At 35.7% G+C, this 20,886-nt stretch overlaps 2 protein-coding genes across 2 annotated transcripts; both read left to right on the top strand.

Annotated features, from left to right (window-relative positions):
- The first annotated feature begins 6,918 nt into the window (after positions 1-6,918).
- Positions 6,919-13,647, top strand: LOC133310100 (MND1-interacting protein 1-like). The gene is made up of 3 exons (XM_061510987.1): positions 6,919-7,102; positions 7,181-8,009; positions 12,921-13,647. Exons 2-3 carry the CDS (start codon positions 7,227-7,229, stop codon positions 13,422-13,424), a joined length of 1,287 nt encoding a protein of 428 aa, XP_061366971.1. The 5' UTR covers positions 6,919-7,102; positions 7,181-7,226; the 3' UTR covers positions 13,425-13,647.
- Positions 13,648-17,069: 3,422 nt separating this feature from the next.
- Positions 17,070-20,571, top strand: LOC133310099 (aluminum-activated malate transporter 12-like). The gene is made up of 6 exons (XM_061510986.1): positions 17,070-17,494; positions 17,678-17,818; positions 18,150-18,422; positions 18,589-18,710; positions 18,946-19,089; positions 19,802-20,571. Exons 1-6 carry the CDS (start codon positions 17,185-17,187, stop codon positions 20,420-20,422), a joined length of 1,611 nt encoding a protein of 536 aa, XP_061366970.1. The 5' UTR covers positions 17,070-17,184; the 3' UTR covers positions 20,423-20,571.
- Positions 20,572-20,886: the final 315 nt, after the last annotated feature.

The raw sequence follows: 20,886 nt of genomic DNA, 5'->3' as shown, positions 1-20,886 counted from the left end.
CTTATGAGCCCAATCTTTTTGCTCCTCGATATATTTCTCAAGATCCTTAATCTGCAGAATTATTTTGATTATCTTATCATCCCTCTCATTATCTTCCACAAGATGCATACCCTCATCAAGATTTAAATTGCTAAATTTACTCAGCGCTGATCTCAAATCAGCTCTGTCATCAAGATTCCGAGAATCTCCAGACTGCTCAACAACCTGTGTCTGCAAATTTTTGAATTTTTCCTTAAAACCAGCAGCAAACACAGCAACATTTCTCTTCAATGAGGATTTCATTGAAGGAGAAAGATTGAACCTCTTGGGAAATTCAATATCTCTTTGCAACTGCATTGCCACCATCTAACACAACATGCAATCACCTTTACTCAAAAAAGGCCTCACCTTTCTGAAACAAAAACAACATACCCTCCATAAGTACTCAAAATTCAAACTTGATGGAAGGAAGCGAAGATAGAATACTCACAGAGGGGTTTATTCAGAGAGAAGACAAAGGAGGCAGCTTGATAAAGTTTTCGTCTTTCGTTCAGTGAGTTCAGTACTGAGAATCAGAGTCTCGTTCGGTGCCTGGGGTTTACGAGCGAAGTTATTGTGAAAGGAGTTCAGACCACAAAATGGTTGGTGGGACTGAACTGAGAGAAAGAAGAAGAAAAAAGTTGAGGAGAGACAAAAAAGAAAAAAATAATAATTCAGGTATCAAATTTTATGTGAAAAAATTATAGTGGTCATGTACCACGTTAAAAAATTAGGGGGTTTAGGTTTTAGTTCCCTGCAGTTCTTAATATGCGGCTCTTTTAGTCGAAAAATGTTATTTGACGATGGTCACAATCAATTATTATTATTATTATTATTTAATTTTATTATTAGGTTGATAATGTTAATATAATGATTATATTTATTTTATTTTTTATACGGTTATAATTTTTTATATTTAATGTGAAAGGATTAGATATGATAAATTATAAATATATAAAAGTAAAATAAATATAACTATATAAAGATAAAAATAAAAATAAATATTGAATATAAAAAATTAAAAATAAATATAAAGTATTAAATATGTAAAATAAAGTATTAAATATGTAAAATAAATATATAGTTGTGATTTCTCATATTTAATACTTTCATATTAAATATGAAAAATGATAACGTATGAAGATAGAAATAAATATAACCGTTATATTCAACCTAATAAAAAAATTAATTAATAATAACATTAATAATATGACCACCGTCAAATAACATTTTTCGGCTAAAGGATCAACCTATTTAAGAACTGCAGACAACTAACACCTAAACCCTAGGCACCGAACGAGCTTTTGAGTGTCAGTACTGAACTCACTGAAAACAAAAGACGAAAACTTTATCAAGCTGCCTCCTTTGTCTTCTCTCTTAACAAGCATCTCTGTGAGTGAGTATTCTCTCTTCGCTTCTCCACCCCTATATTTTGATCTTCATTTTACATTTCTAACCTCTGTCTTCTCCACCCCTTTATTCATCTCCTCATAAAAATCAAAAAATCATAGAAAAACACACAAAAACTATAAAAAATAAAAATGGGTTGCTTGATCAGGAGTGCTTATGGAGGGTATGTTGTTTTTGTTGCAGCAAGGTGAGGCCTTTTTTGAGTAAAGGTGATTTCATGCGGTGTGGTATTCATCATCTTCCTCAATCATGCAATCTCCATGGAAATAAGGTTCAAGGAGTATAATCTTACCACCAATGGTTGCACAATTAAGGAGTGATGGTTCTTCAAGCTTCCAAGGAACCAAATGCTCCCCAAACTCCTTCAACCTTCAAAGGAGCGGATTTTTGAGAGAGAAAATCTCACAACACAAAGCTCCCCACAACAAACCTAGCTTGGATTCAAGAAGAGAGAAGGATTTGGAGTGGTTTAGGCTTTTGAATCAACAAAAACGGTTAAGGATTGGATGATCTAGGGTTTCCCTCTCCTTTCTCTCTCCTTTCTCTCTTCTTTTGAATCAACAAATACTCTTCTTCTTTCTTTCCTTGTTCGACGGTTTTGGGGAGGGGAAATGGGTTTTCTCACTTTTAAGTCACTTAACATTAGTTAAGTTGTTTTGAGCGGGTATTAGCTCATCTATCTATTTAACTCCATTCACTACCAAACTTTACCCAAAAGTCTGGAATATTTTTCTAGGAATATTTCCACTTTCATTTTTATATTTTGGGTACTTTTGCCTACACTCATTTATACCCCTTAATTTTTACTGAGTACACTTTTTACCTCGAAAGTGACCCAAATTCACTTAATTAGGTCCTATACTTAATTTTACTCACTAATACATGCTTAATTATTTAATTACATGTAATTTACTAATTAATTAGGTTAGGGCTATTATAGTCACCCCACATTTTTGCGATTTTGTCCGCAAAATCAAGAACATACCTGTCCTTAAACTCAGGATATTGCCGGAGAAGCTCGTCTTCCCGCTCCCAAGTGGACTCTTCAGGCATCCTTCCTTCCCATTGAACCTTCACCATAGGAACAGATTTATTCCTCAGCCTCTTCTCATCTCTTTTGAGTATTTTCAGTGGCCCAATTGGAGTTTTCAAATTCTCCCGGATCTCAACATCATCAGGTTGAACCACATGAGAAGGATCAGCTACATATCTCCTCAGCTGAGAAACATGGAATACATCGTGTAAATTTGTTAATTGAGGAGGTAAGGCGAGTTGGTAGGCAACCGGTCCTACCCTACGAAGAATCTGGTAGGGTCCAATAAATCTTGGACTCAGCTTCCTCACTCCCAGGGCTCATCCAACACCCGTAACCGGTGACAGCTTTAAAAATACATGATCGCCCTCCTCAAACTCTAGAGGCCGATGCTTGAGATCATAATAACTTTTCTGACGATCTTAAGCCTTTTTCAGACGATCCCTAATCATTTTGATCTGCTCAGTAGTCTCCTGAACAAAATCCAATCCAAACCGCTCTGTATCCCTAACCTCTGACCAGCAAGTAGGTGTCCTACACCGGCGACCATACAAGGCCTCGTAGGGAGCCATACCCAGACTAGCATGAAAACCATTGTTATAGGAAAACTCAACCAGCAGGAGATATCGATCCCATGTAGTACCCTGCTCCAGGGTGCAAGCCCTCAGCATATCATCCAACGTCTGAATGGTCCTCTCGGTCTGACCATCCGTCTGTGGATGATAAGCAATGCTCAGTCTCAACTGAGTGCCAAGAGCCTCCTGCAACGCTCCCCAGAAGCGAGAAGTGAACTTCGGGTCCCGATCACTAACAATGCTCTCAGGCACCCCATGAAGCCTCACAATCTCCTTCACATAGAGCCTAGCTAATCTCTCAACAGAGAAATCTACCCGTACTGGCAAAAAGTGTGCGGACTTTGTCAATCTATCCACAATCACCCATATAGAATCATAGTGTGCGGACTTTGTCAATCTACCCCTGGTTTACTTTGATATATTCGTATATCTCACCCCGTGTTGTGGGGACCCCCTTTCAGGAAAAGATGCTGTAGGAGCTACCAGTGGCAAGTGGCCATATTTGGATTAGTAGATGCATGAAGATGTTGCATTTTTTTTTTGGATTATACATGACATGTAGAAATACCATGTATAGGAGTTATAGTTGAAAGCCAATTGTCATATATATATCATGCTTTATTGGATGGACTTAGCCTATGCTCATCTTAATTGGTACCTATTTTGTTGTTGAGAGCCAAGGGATTGATCATAGTCCTTTTTGGTAGCTAAGTCCCATGAATTGTAATTAAGACAAGTTGTAATTAATAGAGATATATGCACGATGAAAGGGTATGCGTGCTTCTCTTAGTGTATGAGTACTTTGTAAGACTATAATTCACATATTGAAAGAATTATATGATTGTCAATTAGGTGAAAGAAGACCTTTAGGTTGAAAATCCAAGTAAAAGTAAAGATATTCCGTATTGTTGTCCAATTTTCGTATCCTATATGATAGATTTGGACCCTTGTATCTTGATGGAAGTTGTAGATAATTTTCTTAGATTTCCTTAGAGACCAAGATTGTGTAATTTGGATAAGTATAACTAAAGTTATGGATGAAACATCATCGGTAGGTCAAATTGCCCTATTTTCGGCACCCAGACCTGCTGTATGGCGCTATGGGCGCCAAACTAGCGCTAAGGGCGTCGGCTTCCAGTAAGAGGCAGTAACATTGGCGCTGAGGGCGCCACTGTGGCGCTATGGGTGCCAACCTCTCTGCCTCCTGGGACATTTTCACGCTAGGAGCGAGGGACCCACGCTATGAGCGCGGGGGTCCTGGGAATTTCAGCATCTCTTTTCTTAGAAATCTCACAACTTGGGCTACGGTGCTTCGATTTGAGCGCGGTTTGAATCCACGCGTAGATAATAAAGAATCCTATAATATTTTGGGAAAATTGAGACCATAAAGGCAGTATAGGAATTTCTTAAGTGAACAAAGAATGGATACGTATAGTGTGAGAACTATAAAGTAAGTACAAGTTTTACAATTTAATAAAAGTGAAAAGAGTTTAGTATTGAACTCGAACAAATAATAATATGATGTTAAGTCTAGTTCTGATTATTCCTCAAGGTAATAAGGTTATGGTCACGCAATTGGTTATTGTAAACTCGGCATTGTTAATGAGGAAAAGCAAGTAAGTTTTAAATAGGAAATGAAAATTTATCCGGGTTTTAATTGAACCAATATGATTGTAACTGCGCTTAATATCATAAAGCAATGTTAACAAACCGGTTCTAGAACGGGGTGTTACACTCTTCTCCTTCACCTAATTGCCATCTCGTTCCTCGTCTGTCCCTCTTCAAACAAAACCATAATGTTAATAGCTATCAGCGCAACGCCATAGTCGTTAATTAATAACCTTATCTTCTTTTTATGATTTTCTGCTATGACTCTAAACTGGTGCACTCCTTGCTTCTCTCCTCTACTTCATCACCCTTCTTCTTATCTCCCCAAAGTCTCCGAAACATGTGCCAACCACGCCACCGACACTCATTTTCCTCCTCTCTTGTTCACTACTTCCTCGCTTCCCAACCTATCGAGGTTCCTCAACGCCAAAGCTTTCGTCAGTGAAAGCCATAATGAAACCTCTGACGACCCCATTTCCGAGTCTAACCTATTGAACCAACAACTTGTGCGCCACCAAAAGATTTTGACCAAGCATTGCAAATGATCACTGATAACTCTACCAGAAACGGTAGTGTCGTTTCCACCTCCGATTGTTGCAAAAATTCAACCTATAAAATTCAATTAGGTGAAAAAAAAGTGATTTTCATTTTTATATCCTGAAACAGAGAAGTAAAAAAATTAATTATTTTTTTTTTCAAAACAAAAATTAAATCGGTTAATCCTAAGAAAAAAAATATAATAAATCGATTTTATCAAATATTGTTTCCATTCGTTTTTGTTATCACGAACAGAAATTAAAAAAAAGCGCATTTTTGCTCTCAGTCGGATTGCTGGCATAATGATTCTTCTTTGGATACTGTCTTTCCTTTCGTTACATGTAAAAATATAGTAGACATAAAGCTTCTACCTACATGCGTTATTTGGTCCTTTGAACTTTCATTCATTAAGGCATCAAAGAACTAAATTGACAAAAAAAAAAAATTCAACTTAAAAAACTAAATTGACTAAACAAATTTAAAAAATTAAGTTAAAAAAATTGAAGGAGAAAAATTCAACCTTTTGGGGAATTCAATATCTCTTTGCAATTGCAAATTCATCTCTAAGCCTTCCCCAATTCCAAATCCCAAACCTGCATCTAACCTACATGGGGCTGGAGCCATAACACCAACTGAATTGCTACCATCCTCAACCTCAATGGTAGCAGAAGCAGGGCATTCATTGCCAGGCACTAGAATCTCCATTTTGCTATCCATTTCCATTGGAAGATCACTCACACCGCATGAAATCACCTTTACTCAAAAAAGGCCTCACCTTGCTGCAACAAAAACAACATACCCTCCATAAGCACTCCTGATCAAGCAACCCATTTTTATTTTTTATAGTTTTTGTGTGTTTTTCTATGATTTTTTGATTTTTATAAGGAGATGAATAAAGGGGTGGAGAAGACAGAGGTTAGAAATGTAAAATGAAGATCAAAATATAGGGGTGGAGAAGCGAAGAGAGAATACTCACTCACAGAGATGCTTGTTAAGAGAGAAGACAAAGGAGGCAGCTTGATAAAGTTTTCGTCTTTTGTTTTCAGTGAGTTCAGTACTGACACTCAAAAGCTCGTTCGGTGCCTAGGGTTTAGGTGTTAGTTGTCTGCAGTTCTTAAATAGGTTGATCCTTTAGCCGAAAAATGTTATTTGACGGTGGTCATATTATTAATGTTATTATTAATTAATTTTTTTATTAGGTTGAATATAACGGTTATATTTATTTCTATCTTCATACGTTATCATTTTTCATATTTAATATGAAAGTATTAAATATGAGAAATCACAACTATATATTTATTTTACATATTTAATACTTTATTTTACATATTTAATACTTTATATTTATTTTTAATTTTTTATATTCAATATTTATTTTTATTTTTATCTTTATATAGTTATATTTATTTTACTTTTATATATTTATAATTTATCATATCTAATCCTTTCACATTAAATATAAAAAATTATAACCGTATAAAAAATAAAATAAATATAATCATTATATTAACATTATCAACCTAACAATAAAATTAAATAATAATAATAATAATAATTGATTGTGACCATCGTCAAATAACATTTTTCGACTAAAAGAGCCGCATATTAAGAACTGCAGGGAACTAAAACCTAAACCCCCTAATTTTTTAACGTGGTACATGACCACTATAATTTTTTCACATAAAATTTGATACCTGAATTATTATTTTTTTCTTTTTTGTCTCTCCTCAACTTTTTTCTTCTTCTTTCTCTCAGTTCAGTCCCACCAACCATTTTGTGGTCTGAACTCCTTTCACAATAACTTCGCTCGTAAACCCCAGGCACCGAACGAGACTCTGATTCTCAGTACTGAACTCACTGAACGAAAGACGAAAACTTTATCAAGCTGCCTCCTTTGTCTTCTCTCTGAATAAACCCCTCTGTGAGTATTCTATCTTCGCTTCCTTCCATCAAGTTTGAATTTTGAGTACTTATGGAGGGTATGTTGTTTTTGTTTCAGAAAGGTGAGGCCTTTTTTGAGTAAAGGTGATTGCATGTTGTGTTAGATGGTGGCAATGCAGTTGCAAAGAGATATTGAATTTCCCAAGAGGTTCAATCTTTCTCCTTCAATGAAATCCTCATTGAAGAGAAATGTTGCTGTGTTTGCTGCTGGTTTTAAGGAAAAATTCAAAAATTTGCAGACACAGGTTGTTGAGCAGTCTGGAGATTCTCGGAATCTTGATGACAGAGCTGATTTGAGATCAGCGCTGAGTAAATTTAGCAATTTAAATCTTGATGAGGGTATGCATCTTGTGGAAGATAATGAGAGGGATGATAAGATAATCAAAATAATTCTGCAGATTAAGGATCTTGAGAAATATATCGAGGAGCAAAAAGATTGGGCTCATAAGTCAGTAATAGGAGCAGCAAGAAAGCTAAGCAATGATCTGACTGAGCTCAAAATGTTACGGATGGAAAGAGAGGAGACTCTGAAATCGAAGAGAGGGAAACCAACTCTTGATGACTCAACCATGAAGAGACTCTCAGAGATGGAGGATGCCTTAAGAAGGGCTAGTGGACAAGCAGACCGTGCAAATGCAAACGTGAGAAGAATAGAGTTAGAGAATGCAGAAATCAAAGCAGAGATTGAGGCTTCCAAATTAAGTGCATCAGAGTCAGTGGATGCTTGTAAAGAAGTTGAGAAAAGGGAGAAAAAATTCTTAAAGAAACTTAAAGCATGGGAAAAGCAGAAAGCTAAATTAGAGCAGGAGATTTCTGATGAAAGAGAAAAGGTATTGAAGACACAAGAAGAATTGGCTCAGATTAAGCAGTCTCGAGAAGAAGCTAAGGTTTGCTATTCACTTACCTATTATTTATTTATGTATTGTGACTGTCACACATTGACCACCATACTCTAAAGAAAATATGGTTTTGCGGCATTTGTCTCTGTTTGCATAGAGTGAGGTTATTGATTGGGACATGCATTTCTCATGTCAGAATAAAAGTAACATGTTTCAGCCTCAAGGTGTGTCTCAGTTTGCAAAATTGCAAATTGTGCTCATTGTGGGTGGACTTTACCTGTAGGGAAGGGGCTTGAAACCCATTGGAAGCACCTTTTGGTCAGGGCCAAGCTGATAATACCCAAATGGGGTGGAGTCACCTCATGGTCTTTCCCAAAAAAGAGTAACATGTTTCAAAATCAGACATCAATATGGCCTAGACTATTGTGGTGCTCGGTTAACCATCGTCACGTTGCAATTGATAGTTTCTGCATAAAATACTTTGGTTATTTTTTAACTGAGTAATCGAATGCATATCTAACTTTAAAATGTTGTATTTTTCCCTTCTCTTTCTTGAATTTCATAAATATTGCATCTGTATCAGTTTTTCGTGCATACTATGAAGCATTGAGAATTGGAGAGTTCAAAAAAGTAGCCGTGATTGTGTTGGACACATATTTGGCATTTTTGTTTGGGACAACACAGTACTTCAAATTATAAGGGACACTCTAAGTTGTCCGCATTGATGTCCGTGTTTGTGCATATTTGTTAGTATGTGTATGTGCTCACACCAAAGTAGTTAACTGCGGAATGTGTCATGAAGGAGCTTCATGGAACCCAATAATATATCAGGTTAACACTAAACAGTGGGAGACTTTCTCCTTACACTGAAAACTCAATCAAAGACTCAAACAACAGGCTCACAGAAACAAATGATACTTTCAATAATTGAAAATAATAAAAGACAACTAATAGAGGTGAACACTCTCCTCCTACTTGAAATAAAAGACTCAATTAGCGGAAAAACTCTAAATGACTCCCTCAAGGAAAACTATCCCTTGAGATACAGAAACACAAATGCAAAAGAAACCCCCATATGCTCCTAAGGTCAATAACCCAGACCCTAGAGTTCCCCAAATTCCACTCCAATTTACTCAATTCGTGAAAACCCACCCCAAATCACCCCCATATAACTACCCCTCTCTCTTCCAACTAACTGCAATGGACTCCTTTGCATTGCTGGACCTAGTCCCACTTGTCAGAGCCCCCACAGACCTACTCCAAAAAATGCTACAACTGCATACACATTCATCATTAGTGCTCAAAAATCAGAGACGAAAGGAGAACTTGTGCATAAAAGAAAGGCTGGAGAGGGAGCACATGTATGCAAAATAGAGGCTGAGGAGGACCTACATGTGAAGTATACCTGTAAGCTGCGTGCAAACATGTGAGGGTACAGAAGAAGGTTGGGGGGCTCGTGCGAGAAAGGTAGTCAAACTCGAGATCTTACCGAGAATCGCAAAAGGGTGGCAAGATTATAAATCGTGGGATCGAGACAGATCGTTAAAATCTTATATTCATAACTTTAATTATGAAAATAATATTTATGCATAGTAAATAACATTTGATCTCAACTTCAAATATAAAAGGTAGCAAATATAAAAAGACAACAAAAGAGTTATAATATAAAAGACAATTCCAAATCATTATCAAATTCAAATCATTCAAGTCACAAAATGAATATGGAGAGTGAATAACCCACAGAACATAGAAGGTAGTATAAAAAACCATACAAATAGAGAAGGGAGAGAAGAGAACGCACCAGAATATAGAGGAGACACGCAACAATAAAGATGCAAACATAGATGGGAGACGAGATGCAATAGAGAATGCGCGGCCCGCGGCCGAATGGGAAGGCTTTGATTCTGGGTGTTGCACGATACATTGAGGGGAGGCTCATTTAGGGTTTCTTTGTTTCCCTTTTCAATACTTAGATGACTTAATTGAAGTATCGGGTCATTTTTCGGGTCATTTTAAGGCCATTCAAGTCGGGTTATTGAAAAACAAATGTATTGGAAGGGTTTTTCATGAAATCGCAAGGCACGGTGAGATCGAATCGACGTCGTTTTATAAGGGTCATTTTAATGGGCTTTTTCCCTTCCCTAGCAAAACGACGTCGTTTTATAAGGTTTTTTTAATTAAAGAGTGCATGACCCGTCCAATTTTATATGAACCGGTCAAGTCACCGTTTTTTACAAAAACCAACTGGGTAAACTTGTTCATACCACTTCTTGAACATGACCAATCTTGTATGTTACCGGACCAATTACATGATCGGTTTTCCGGTTTTTGAATTGAATTGGCTTGTTCAAGCTTGTTTTTAAAATACTGCCTATAAGGAATGAACTTAGTACATATTCCATTACCAAAAAAAAGAACATCAGCATATTATGCTTTATTATACTGTTTCCTAAAATATCAGAGGCATTTTCTTTCCCGGGATTAAGTTAAATCCCATTTATTCATATTATCGATTTTGAAGATAACACATAACATGAAGAATTGAAAGAACTTTTGTGCTAAAACAAGAGAAAATTGCAGGATTTAGAATTCTAATTTTTCAACTTTTGCTTGAAAGGAAAATTGAATAAAAATAAAAAACAGAATTTGAATCTAGATTCATCCAATAAATACATAGCTGCACTAAAAAGGAAAAAAATAGGGGCGAAAGGACAAAAAAAGCATGAATCTTGGACAAATGGACGGCTGGACAGAATCTTGACATAGACATGGCTGGATGGCTGGGTGGCTGGGTTTGGAATCCTTTGCTGTGATGACCTAAAGTAGGTGTTGAGCTCTGTCGATGCCTTTGCTATCTTTTTTCTTTTCCTTTTTTTCACTTATAGCTAAATTACATTGTTTTATGAGAATTTTTTTTTTTTAAGTCATCGACCGGTGCAAACCGGTTTGACCCAACGGGTTTGTGTATAATTTGGTGATCTGGCCGGTTTATAGAAACCGGATGGTTCATGTACTCTTTTTTTATATTTTTTAAAATAAAACCTCATAAAACGACGTCGTTTGGCTATAAGTGAAAAAGAAGAAGAAAAATGATTGCAAAGGCAATGACAGAGTTCAACATTTGCATGAGATCACCAGCAAAGGATTCTAGATCGAGCCAGCCATGCTTTAATCTAGGTTTTGTCCACCACCTTCCATTTTCCATATTATCCATTCGTCGTTTTATTTGTCCTTTTGCACCTACATTTTTTTCTTTTCGGAGCAGCTATATATTTATTGGATGAGTCTATACCCAATTTGTTGTTTAGATGCACTTTTACTTTCAAGTAAAAAGTAGAAAAATCCGCATTTCAAATCCTGCAATTCTGTCTTATTTTAGAGCAAAAGTTCTTTCAATTCTTTATGTTATATGTTGACCTACAGATAAATACTTGACTTTTTTTCCCAACTAAAGCACCATTAATAAATACTTCTAGAAAATAATAATCTGCAAGTACTCCTAGATATCCGTTTGTCTGGAAGAAAAATATGTCAGATATTCATTTAATTCATAAAATGTGCTTCCATCAATAGAAATCAGAGGCCTCCAAGGAAGCTCTAAGTTGTCCTGCATATTAACAAAGAATATGAGAATTTTAATAGTAATGATGAGCATTTTTTACTGATATATGTTTAAGCATAGTTTTATGATTATGAATACAGCAGTGCAGCATTGTTGGTGTGGTGTGTTAGCTCACTTAATAATTTTCTGAATGTTGATACGGCTCTGGTTTGTGAGTGTGAGTTTACAGAGGAAAGAATGGAGGAAGATGAAGGAAAAAGTATATGTATTCTGTATTGACGTGTAAGAATTGTACGAGGGCTTAGCCCATATGAGGGAGATGTCCCTTTCACTAAGTAATAGCCTCAGTCAACAGTATATGTATCAAGAACTGCCCACCTACATTAGGAGGTCTAACCGCCTTTGGCAGGCACTTTCCTCCTACAATATACCTTCCGTACACGTAATTCCTACCGTATCAAATGCTAACTTACTAATGTTTGGCTTCTGAAACTGCTAACATTGATTGAGTCAATTATGTATAAATAATTTTGAGACTTGTGCTGTTATTTGGCATCAACTATACTAGATATGGAAGTAGTGAGATAATAGTGTTTTGTATCCCATGTGCAGTCTTACTAAAGTATTTGGCATCACCTAAGTATTCATGAATTTTCTACTTTATGATTGAATTCAAAAAACAGTCTCTTTGCAAAATTATAAGGCCTTTATAAGCGTAAGGCCTCGCACAAGGATTTTCTCATCCCTGCCCTTGCAATTCCGGTTTTATGGGCAGTTGGTTTCATTTTTATTTTTTATTTTTTTAAGTATTGATAAAGTGTAAAAGCTGTATTGATACTGGCACTGTTTGCTATTTTAGGTTTTTATATTTATATGATCAAACTATGGTGTATTGGTTCTCAAATTAGGATGGATTCATTCTTCTCTACGAATACCAAAAGAACTGGCTGGAACTTTGTACAGATTTTAAATCCAAATTGTCAATGTTTTGTATTTGGGTGTACTTGTAATGAACCTCAAAAGTTAGTTATGTGAACTGTAATTTGATCTCACTGATCTTTAAGGCAGCATCTTTTTCTTCATTTGTTCTCTGAATCACTGTAAACAGCTTTTTGGTTACTTCATATTGTTCAAACTGTGTATTCCTAGATTAGACTTATCAGAACATAGTTTTGAGTGTGGTGTTCTTTGCCTGGGTATTTTCAACTTTATATTCCTATTGGCACCATGGTCTTTCTATGGATGCATTCTTCCAAACTACACTGAATCATAGAAACTTATTACAGTTTGAGTCTAGCTTTGATTTATTAGGAGAGTGTCTATCATTGTTCTTTCTCGTTCTACCACCTTACACGTGTTACTTTGAACCATTCATTCTGTGTAATAACTTATTACAGGTCAAGTGGAAGGAAGAGTTGAACGCCAAAGAGGAAGCCCTAGCACTAGTTGAGGAGGAACGCCAAGCTAAGGAAACTGCTGAGTCTGAAAATAAGAGGAAGCTTGAGGCTTTGCGCGTGAAGATAGAGATAGATTTCCAGCGCCACAAGGATGATCTATCAAGACTTGAGGAGGAGATTTCGCGCCTTAAAGCATCTGCTCAGTCTGCTGAGTCATCATCTATAACTAACTCCGAGGATGCAATGCCCCAATGGGAGACAGCAATTGCTAATCTGCTTCAAGAATTAGATGATATGGAGGATCATTCGGAGAAAGAAGTGAAGAGCAACAGAGAATGCATTATGTGCATGAAAGATAGAGTCTCCATTGTTTTCTTGCCGTGTGCTCACCAAGTTATGTGTGCTAGTTGCAGTGCTGAGCATGGAAGAAAGGGTAAGACTGCTTGTCCTTACTGCCGGGTTCAAATCCAACAGAGAATCCGTGTGTTTGGCATAGGCTCGTAGCCTATTTTAAAGTTATGTTTCAATAGGACCTTGGCAAGTATGCGCCATGAATTTTTGAATAACTTTGCACTTAATCATTGGTGCTTCTTGTCTCTAATATCCATGCATGCTTTTGAGTCGTGAACATTGAGGCGTGAAACATAGTCATGAACTATTGTTATTATGTTGTTACAAATAAAGTCCTGGCATTAGCTTGTCTCTTGGAAGGTATGAACCTTTATTGGTTGCTGCCGTTGGCTTGGAAACAAACCAACTTTGTTATTTTATTTTGACTAATGACCTTCTTTTCTTTTGATTAATATGTCATTCTATCTATCCAGGGCTTTCTTCTATACCGAAGATCTTTTTCCAAAAAGAAAAAAAAATCTATTGGTTTTTGTTTTTAATTTCTTATTGTGAACTAGAGATTTTGCTGATTTATACACTTTTCTTTTGGCATTTGCTGATTTATATATTTACTGTTATAATATGTGCGGTATTTACACTATCATTCAATAATCAAAATTGAATGAAGAAAGATACACAAAACTGCATAGAAGTTACCATTATCAAACAGTTGGAGAGATTTGTGTTCTTGTTAAACTGGCTCGAACTAAATATTCTTAAAATGAAGATTTCAGCTGCGTTGAGTGCCTTCCATTTTTGTTTTTCGTGATGTTTCAATGATATTGAGACTGAACCCAACAAAATCCAAAACCAAAACATGAACTAATAATGCCATTTTGATCAGGTTTTCTTAAAAAAGAAAATTGTTCAAAATGTCATATTTAGGGTTTTATGAATATAATATTGTATGACACTTCTTGTGTCATGTCATAGACACGTAAATATTGTGGATCTCATTGTATAGAAAAAAAAATTGGAATGGGTCTCACTTTTTTGAGTATGTAGGAAAAAGAAGTTGTGTCATGTAACATGACAATTCTATTTTCCTATATTTTAATCGGTTTAAACTCATTTGATCCGGACGTGAAAATTCCTAGTTCATGAAGTTAAGTTAACCTAAAATAGAATAAGTTTCACCATTTTTTTTTTCTATTGATAGATATTTATGGCCATTATTATTGTCGGGTGTCCTATAATGGTCATCCTTTTTTATTCTCTTTTATCTTCCATCACCATTAATTTATCGAGATCATCTTTTGTGCACCTGGAGCAAGTGCTCCTTCCATTAGGAATGAGACACTTGGACAAAAACATAAATTTCCTCCCTTCTTTGGATCCACAAGTTAAAAAATATTCCATTTTGATTAACCCGAACCACTGAATCAAATGGTGGGTCAGAATCATATTAAATATTTCCTGATTTATCAATAAACATGCGATATTGTTTCACATGATTTAATTATATTATAGGTCATGTTAAATATGATGATCCACTCCCCTCCTCTCTTACACCAAGGTTATGTTCCTCCTTTAGGTGGTGTTTGGTTCGGAAGTTCTGTAAAATTTTCCAGCGAAGTGCATGTGGTATTGTCGGTTGTCCCCGTTTGGTAGAAGGAATGAACAATTTTACCCATCAAACACAGTTGCCTAGCTATTGACAAATGCATGTAAAAAAGCAACAAATGCACTGTTAACGAATGCAACTTCCAAAGTGGTATTTCTATGAAAATCAGATAAATGCAAAAAGTGAATGAAAATGGTGACAAGATTACCCCTCTATTTAAAAAATCAGATAAATGCAACATGGTATTTCTATTTAAAAAAAAGGTTACTTTCGTAGTTTCTACCTATTTTCCCATCAAAATTTTATTTTCAACCAAACATAGACTCAAAAAATTTAATCCAATTTTTTCAGTAATATTTTGCGATACTTGTTATGGACCTATATAAAGGGCCCATTGAATGACAAGCCCGATAAGGGACAATCCAAGATTCTAATCAAGTATAATTACGGATAGAATCCATCAAGGATACTAATCCTAATACGACAGCATAGCAGATAGGCCTGAGCCCTCATCAGAGGCACTAAAGGCCCACATGACATTACCCACAGGTAACTCCTATAAATAAGAGGTAAACCCTAAAGGTACGTACGTTCTCTCTCTTACTGTATGCTGTCACTGTGCACACACACACCCCATTGGCTAACGTCGTTAATAGTATTCTGTGCACAGTGATCTGCTCGACTCAAGGGTATCTCTTCCATAGATACCTTAGAGAGGGCACTAGATCCAAGAGTAATATACCAACTTATTGGGCTGGACATCTCTGTCCCAAAGACAGAACAGTACCAAACAACTTTTTTTAAACTTTTCTATTAAACTTACTTTCCCATGTTTTTCCTTGTAATTATATTTTCTGAGGAAGGTTATACTTACAACCTTTTTTTTTTACAACCTCTTACAACCATATCTTAACACCGTTGATTTCCGTCAATCAACGGTTATCATTTATTGTGAATTAATAATTAATTAATGAGTTTAATTTGTGAAAATCATAACCGCTGATTGGCGGAAATCAACGGTGTTAAGATATGGTTATAAGAGGTTGTAAAAAAAGAAGGTTGTAAGTATAACCTACTTCATATTTTCCTAGTAAAAAAAAAAGTTCTCCTGTACCAAACACCCACCCGTTAGATGTTTTAAGAGGCTTTCCAGTTTCCATTTGAATTGTTTTCTTGAGAAGTTCTATAGTTTTGCCTTTTTCTTTGTCTTGCCACCTACCTTACCAAAAGTTTATAAGAGGAAAAAAAAAAACCTTTGGTTAAAATTCTTTGTCTAAAAGTAGTGGCTACCTTATTTTCCATGCAGGATAGGGACACCTCTCTACCATTTACCTGAGAGGATATACCCAATTGGCCATTTTTTCCGTGAACCTATTTGGACTCCACTGTCTTTAATGCGAATCAAACTCTGAACTATGCCTAGCAAGAATTGCTTGCTTTCACATTGCATACTCACTTTCTAAATGTGAGTCTGTGAAACAATGACATCGGTGACAGGACAGTCTCCAAGAGTGATATTTGCAATCACAAAGAAACGGACAAAGGACATACAGCTTAACGAGTAATTAAGTTTATATATGTAATTATGTATATATACTATTTGATTTTGACACATCATATTAAAATTTAATAATAGTATAATACGTATGTTATATAGCTTTATGTTTACAGAATGATTTTTCTGCTTGTTAAACGGAATCAAATTGAGTAGTTTTTCGTTGTATTGTACCTTCTTGTACGTAGCCTTGGCCGGTTAAACTAGATCTTTGATGGTCACTTTCATAATATTCAAGGGCAAATTAAGCATAACCATAGAAAGTAAAGGGAGATATCAATATTAATAGTTTATAGATGTAACAATATACAAAAAATTTCGTTAAACGGCTTTGCAAACAAAAACAAAAAGTCATTAGTGCTAGCACAAGTATAATAAGGTTTCCACTCTTTGTTGACATCTAATTAAGATTTGAGAAAGCTACTCACTTTAAAAGCCTTGTGTACTTTAATGGAATGCACGTGAATGTAGAAAGAACATTGCCAGCTTCTCCCTATACCACACCATATAAAGTTCACGGTTCTTGGAGAAGGTTGGGATTTTCATCATTATATATCTAGAATCCCCGTTATCTCATAAAAATATCAGCACCTTTCCATTTTTTTTTCTTCAAAAAACTATTTCCTGTGTTAAGGGCTGAAATATCAAACACCATTTGAGAAGCCTCTTTAACTTGTTGCATTTGGAATTCCATATTCTTTGAGACCTGCTTCCACTAGTCTGAGTCTAAATAGAATCTGTTTCTTCATTAAGAAATGGTTTTTAAGGTTCATGCAGGGTTGGAAATGGCAATGGCTGGGAATGAGGGTGGAAGAATCACTGGGAATTGGAAGAAACGTATGCATGTTTTTGATGAGAAGCTAAGGAGGTTACCTAGTTTGGCTTGGCAAACTACTTGGAAGGTGGGACATGATGACCCAAGAAGGGTGATCCATGCATTCAAAGTTGGTTTGTCTCTGACTCTAGTTTCTTTGTTGTATCTGTTGGAGCCACTCTTTGAAGGGGTTGGCCAGAATGCTATTTGGGCTGTCATGACCGTCGTGGTGGTGCTCGAGTTCACTGCAGGTTAGATTCTCTCAAAATATGATATCATGTAAAGAATCCATTCGAACCGAAAGCTTAAGCTATTAAGTGAAAGCCATATTAATAGTTTTATATAACTACTTTGTTTTGGACGTAGACATAGTGATATAGACATATAATACATTGTATAGATGACCTTAATTTCTAGCTTTCTTTTGGTCGCAGGGGCAACTTTATGCAAAGGACTCAACCGAGGATTGGGGACACTATTAGCAGGATTATTGGCATTTCTTATTGAGTATGTTGCAAATGCATCTGGTAGGATCCTTCAAGCTGTTTTCATTGGGGCTGCAGTTTTTATCATAGGTATATGGATCAAACTTCTAAACATTTTATCACATAGGCTTTTGATACCATATCAACAACCAACTCATGAAAATTTAAGCCTAAATGATTTTATGTTACCATAATCCATTCAATGAAGAGAACAAATGGTTCCTAGACAAGGATCTGATACTAGTTATAAGCCTGTGAAGGTGAAACTTGTAAATATGACCTTGACTCATTGGTCATTACTCACACTTAACCTATTTTTTTCACTTTCTACTAGCAAATATTTAGACCTCAATTGTAACAAAAAAAAACTCAGAAAAGAACTCTGATCTAAATGTGTTGTCCTATCATTTTGTTATGGCAGGAGCTGCAGCCACTTATATGAGGTTCTTTCCATATATAAAGAAGAACTATGATTATGGTGTTGTTATATTTCTCTTGACCTTCAACTTGATAACTGTTTCGAGTTACCGGGTTGAAAATGTCTTGAAGATTGCACATGACCGCTTCTACACCATAGCCATAGGCTGTGTCGTTTGCCTTCTGATGAGTATATTGATATTTCCAAATTGGTCAGGGGAAGACCTCCATGATTCCACAGCTTTCAAGCTTGAAGGCCTAGCCAAATCTATTGAAGGTATGCAAAATCATCACACACCTATACAAGTTCACCACTTTCTGTGTCCTTTACCACAACTTAAAAATCTATACGATTTTTTCTGTAAAGCAAATTATCAAACCTCCTAGTCCTGTGCTTTACTGTGTAAATTAACACTAACACTAATCAAGGTAAAATCCTGCAGTTTGTGTCAATGAATACTTTTATGGAGAAATGGAAGCCTCTGGAGATATAAAATCGTCTGAGGATCCCATATACAAAGGTTATAAGGCTGTTTTGGATTCAAAATTCACTGATGAAACTCTGGTAAGTCATCTATATGCTTTTGTTTCATTTTAAAACATCCTAACATAATGAAGCTAGCATTAAAAGCAGATCTTCAAGAGAAATTCTTGTATACATCTGGTACACAAAATTTGTGTGCACAAAGCCAATCAATATTAAATAATTGCATAAATCTTTTGGGTCACACAATTATTTTATATTTAAAAACATAATATATCATTTGTTGATTAGCCTAGTGTACAAATGAATTGTGCAGGCATTACATGCAAGTTGGGAGCCAAGGCATTCAAGGTACTGTCACAGATTTCCAGGGCAGCAGTATGTAAAAGTTGGAAATGTTCTTCGTCAATTTGGCTATACCGTGGTAGCCTTACATGGCTGTTTGAGAACACAAATTCAGGTAACGTTTGATTACTTGCATAAATTCAACCATTTATGTGAAGCTGCAAATTCTGTTAGAGAATAATATAAACAATTAAAAGGGCTTTTACCAGATAGCTTAAGCTTTTGGGTAGAATTAGTTCTTTATATGGTATCAGAGCCTCGGTGTCATGGGTTCGATTCTCAGCGTCCCCATTTAATTAATAATTAATTAAGTCTTGAGGAATTTGTTAGCACAAGTAGGTGAATTTATGCATTGTCCATCTTTCAAGCCCCAGTGAGCTCTCTGTGAAGGGACATGTTAGAGAATAATATAAATCATTAAAAGAGCTCTCACCCAACAACTTAAATTTTTGGGTTGAATTGGTTCTTTACACTGTCACAGGTCACAACTTATCATCTCATTTGATAAATGACAATGATACCTCAAAGTTATTTCTTATTACACAACTTTCATATTTGGAACTTATTATTTTGTTTTGAAAACTTTAGAAGAGTGTTACTAATGTTACTTTTAAAGCAATAATAAAAAGCTATCAACACAAAATAGTGAGTTATTAGTGAAGTAAGCTAAATCTAAAGAAATGTAAAAATAAGGCACCAAGCTACATTAATTACTTTTCATTATTACTTTTACAGTTCTTATTAAGAGAGGATGCACCATGCAATTTCTCCTTAATCCACTATTAGTTGTACAAGTTTTTCATCCTTAATTTGAAATTTTCTTTCAGACACCAAGATCTGTTAGAGTCATGTTCAAGGACCCTTGCATAAGGCTAGCAACAGAGGTATCAAAAGTGCTGATAGAACTTGCCAATAGCATAAGGAATCGTCGCCATTGCTCTCCGGAAATACTCTCTGATCATCTTCATGAAGCACTACAGGACCTCAACACTGCCATAAAATCTCAGCCTCGGCTCTTCTTAGGTTCCAATGACAGCCAAGCTAACAACATGCTTGCCATGGCTGCTGCACAAGCAGGGAACACAAAACATGGAAAAACCTCACTATCAAGTGTTAAAACCGATTCTTCAGCATTGCAAGAATGGAAAACCAAAAGGGTATCCACTGAACAACCAAAGGAAGCATCAGAACGAAAGGTGTTAAGACACCAGCTGAGTAAAATCGCCATCACTAGCCTTGAGTTCTCTGAAGCTTTGCCTTTTGCTGCTTTTGCATCTTTGCTTGTGGAAACAGTGGCAAAACTGGACTTTATTATAGAGGAAGTTGAAGAACTGGGGAGGTTAGCATGCTTCAAAGAGTTTAGACCCGGTGATGAGATTTGTGTTAGTTGTGAGAAACCCCGAGTTGATGTGTTAGAGAACCATTTACCTTCTCATGGAGTTGATTAATTCAGGGATCCCAGGGAATACTACATTCTTTCATGGATATGGTTTATATGTTTTTTGATTAGCGATGGTGATGATATATATGTTTGATTATGTTTTACACTTGGTCCATAAAAGAATATCTCCCGAAATGATGCTATATATTCTATATTATAAAATGCATGGATACATTTACTATCAAACTATCTATCATGGTATCTATAGAAGTATCTATTCTTTAAAATTGATCCATTTTTCTTGAATTAAAACCAATTATCAACATCTTTGTTTGAATTTGCGTATTTTATATTTGTTTAAGCGTGATTAAATTAAGCCTTTTAGTTATGCACTATTCTTGAAATTATCTCTAGATAAATAAGTTTCCAATATTCATTTTAAGCTGTAATATAAAAATTTAACACGGCATAAATCTAATAATCATAATTTATGAAGATATCACTAAATTTAAAATCTAATTCATTTTTCCA

This window comes from Gastrolobium bilobum, unplaced genomic scaffold (assembly GCF_033153095.1).
Source record: "Gastrolobium bilobum isolate Gb01-03AN ecotype WA unplaced genomic scaffold, APGP_CSIRO_Gbil_v1 utg50230, whole genome shotgun sequence".
In the NCBI taxonomy this organism is placed as follows: Eukaryota; Viridiplantae; Streptophyta; class Magnoliopsida; order Fabales; family Fabaceae; genus Gastrolobium; species Gastrolobium bilobum.
Note: the sequence above shows the minus strand (reverse complement) of the source record. Positions and strands in the feature narration are given on the sequence as shown.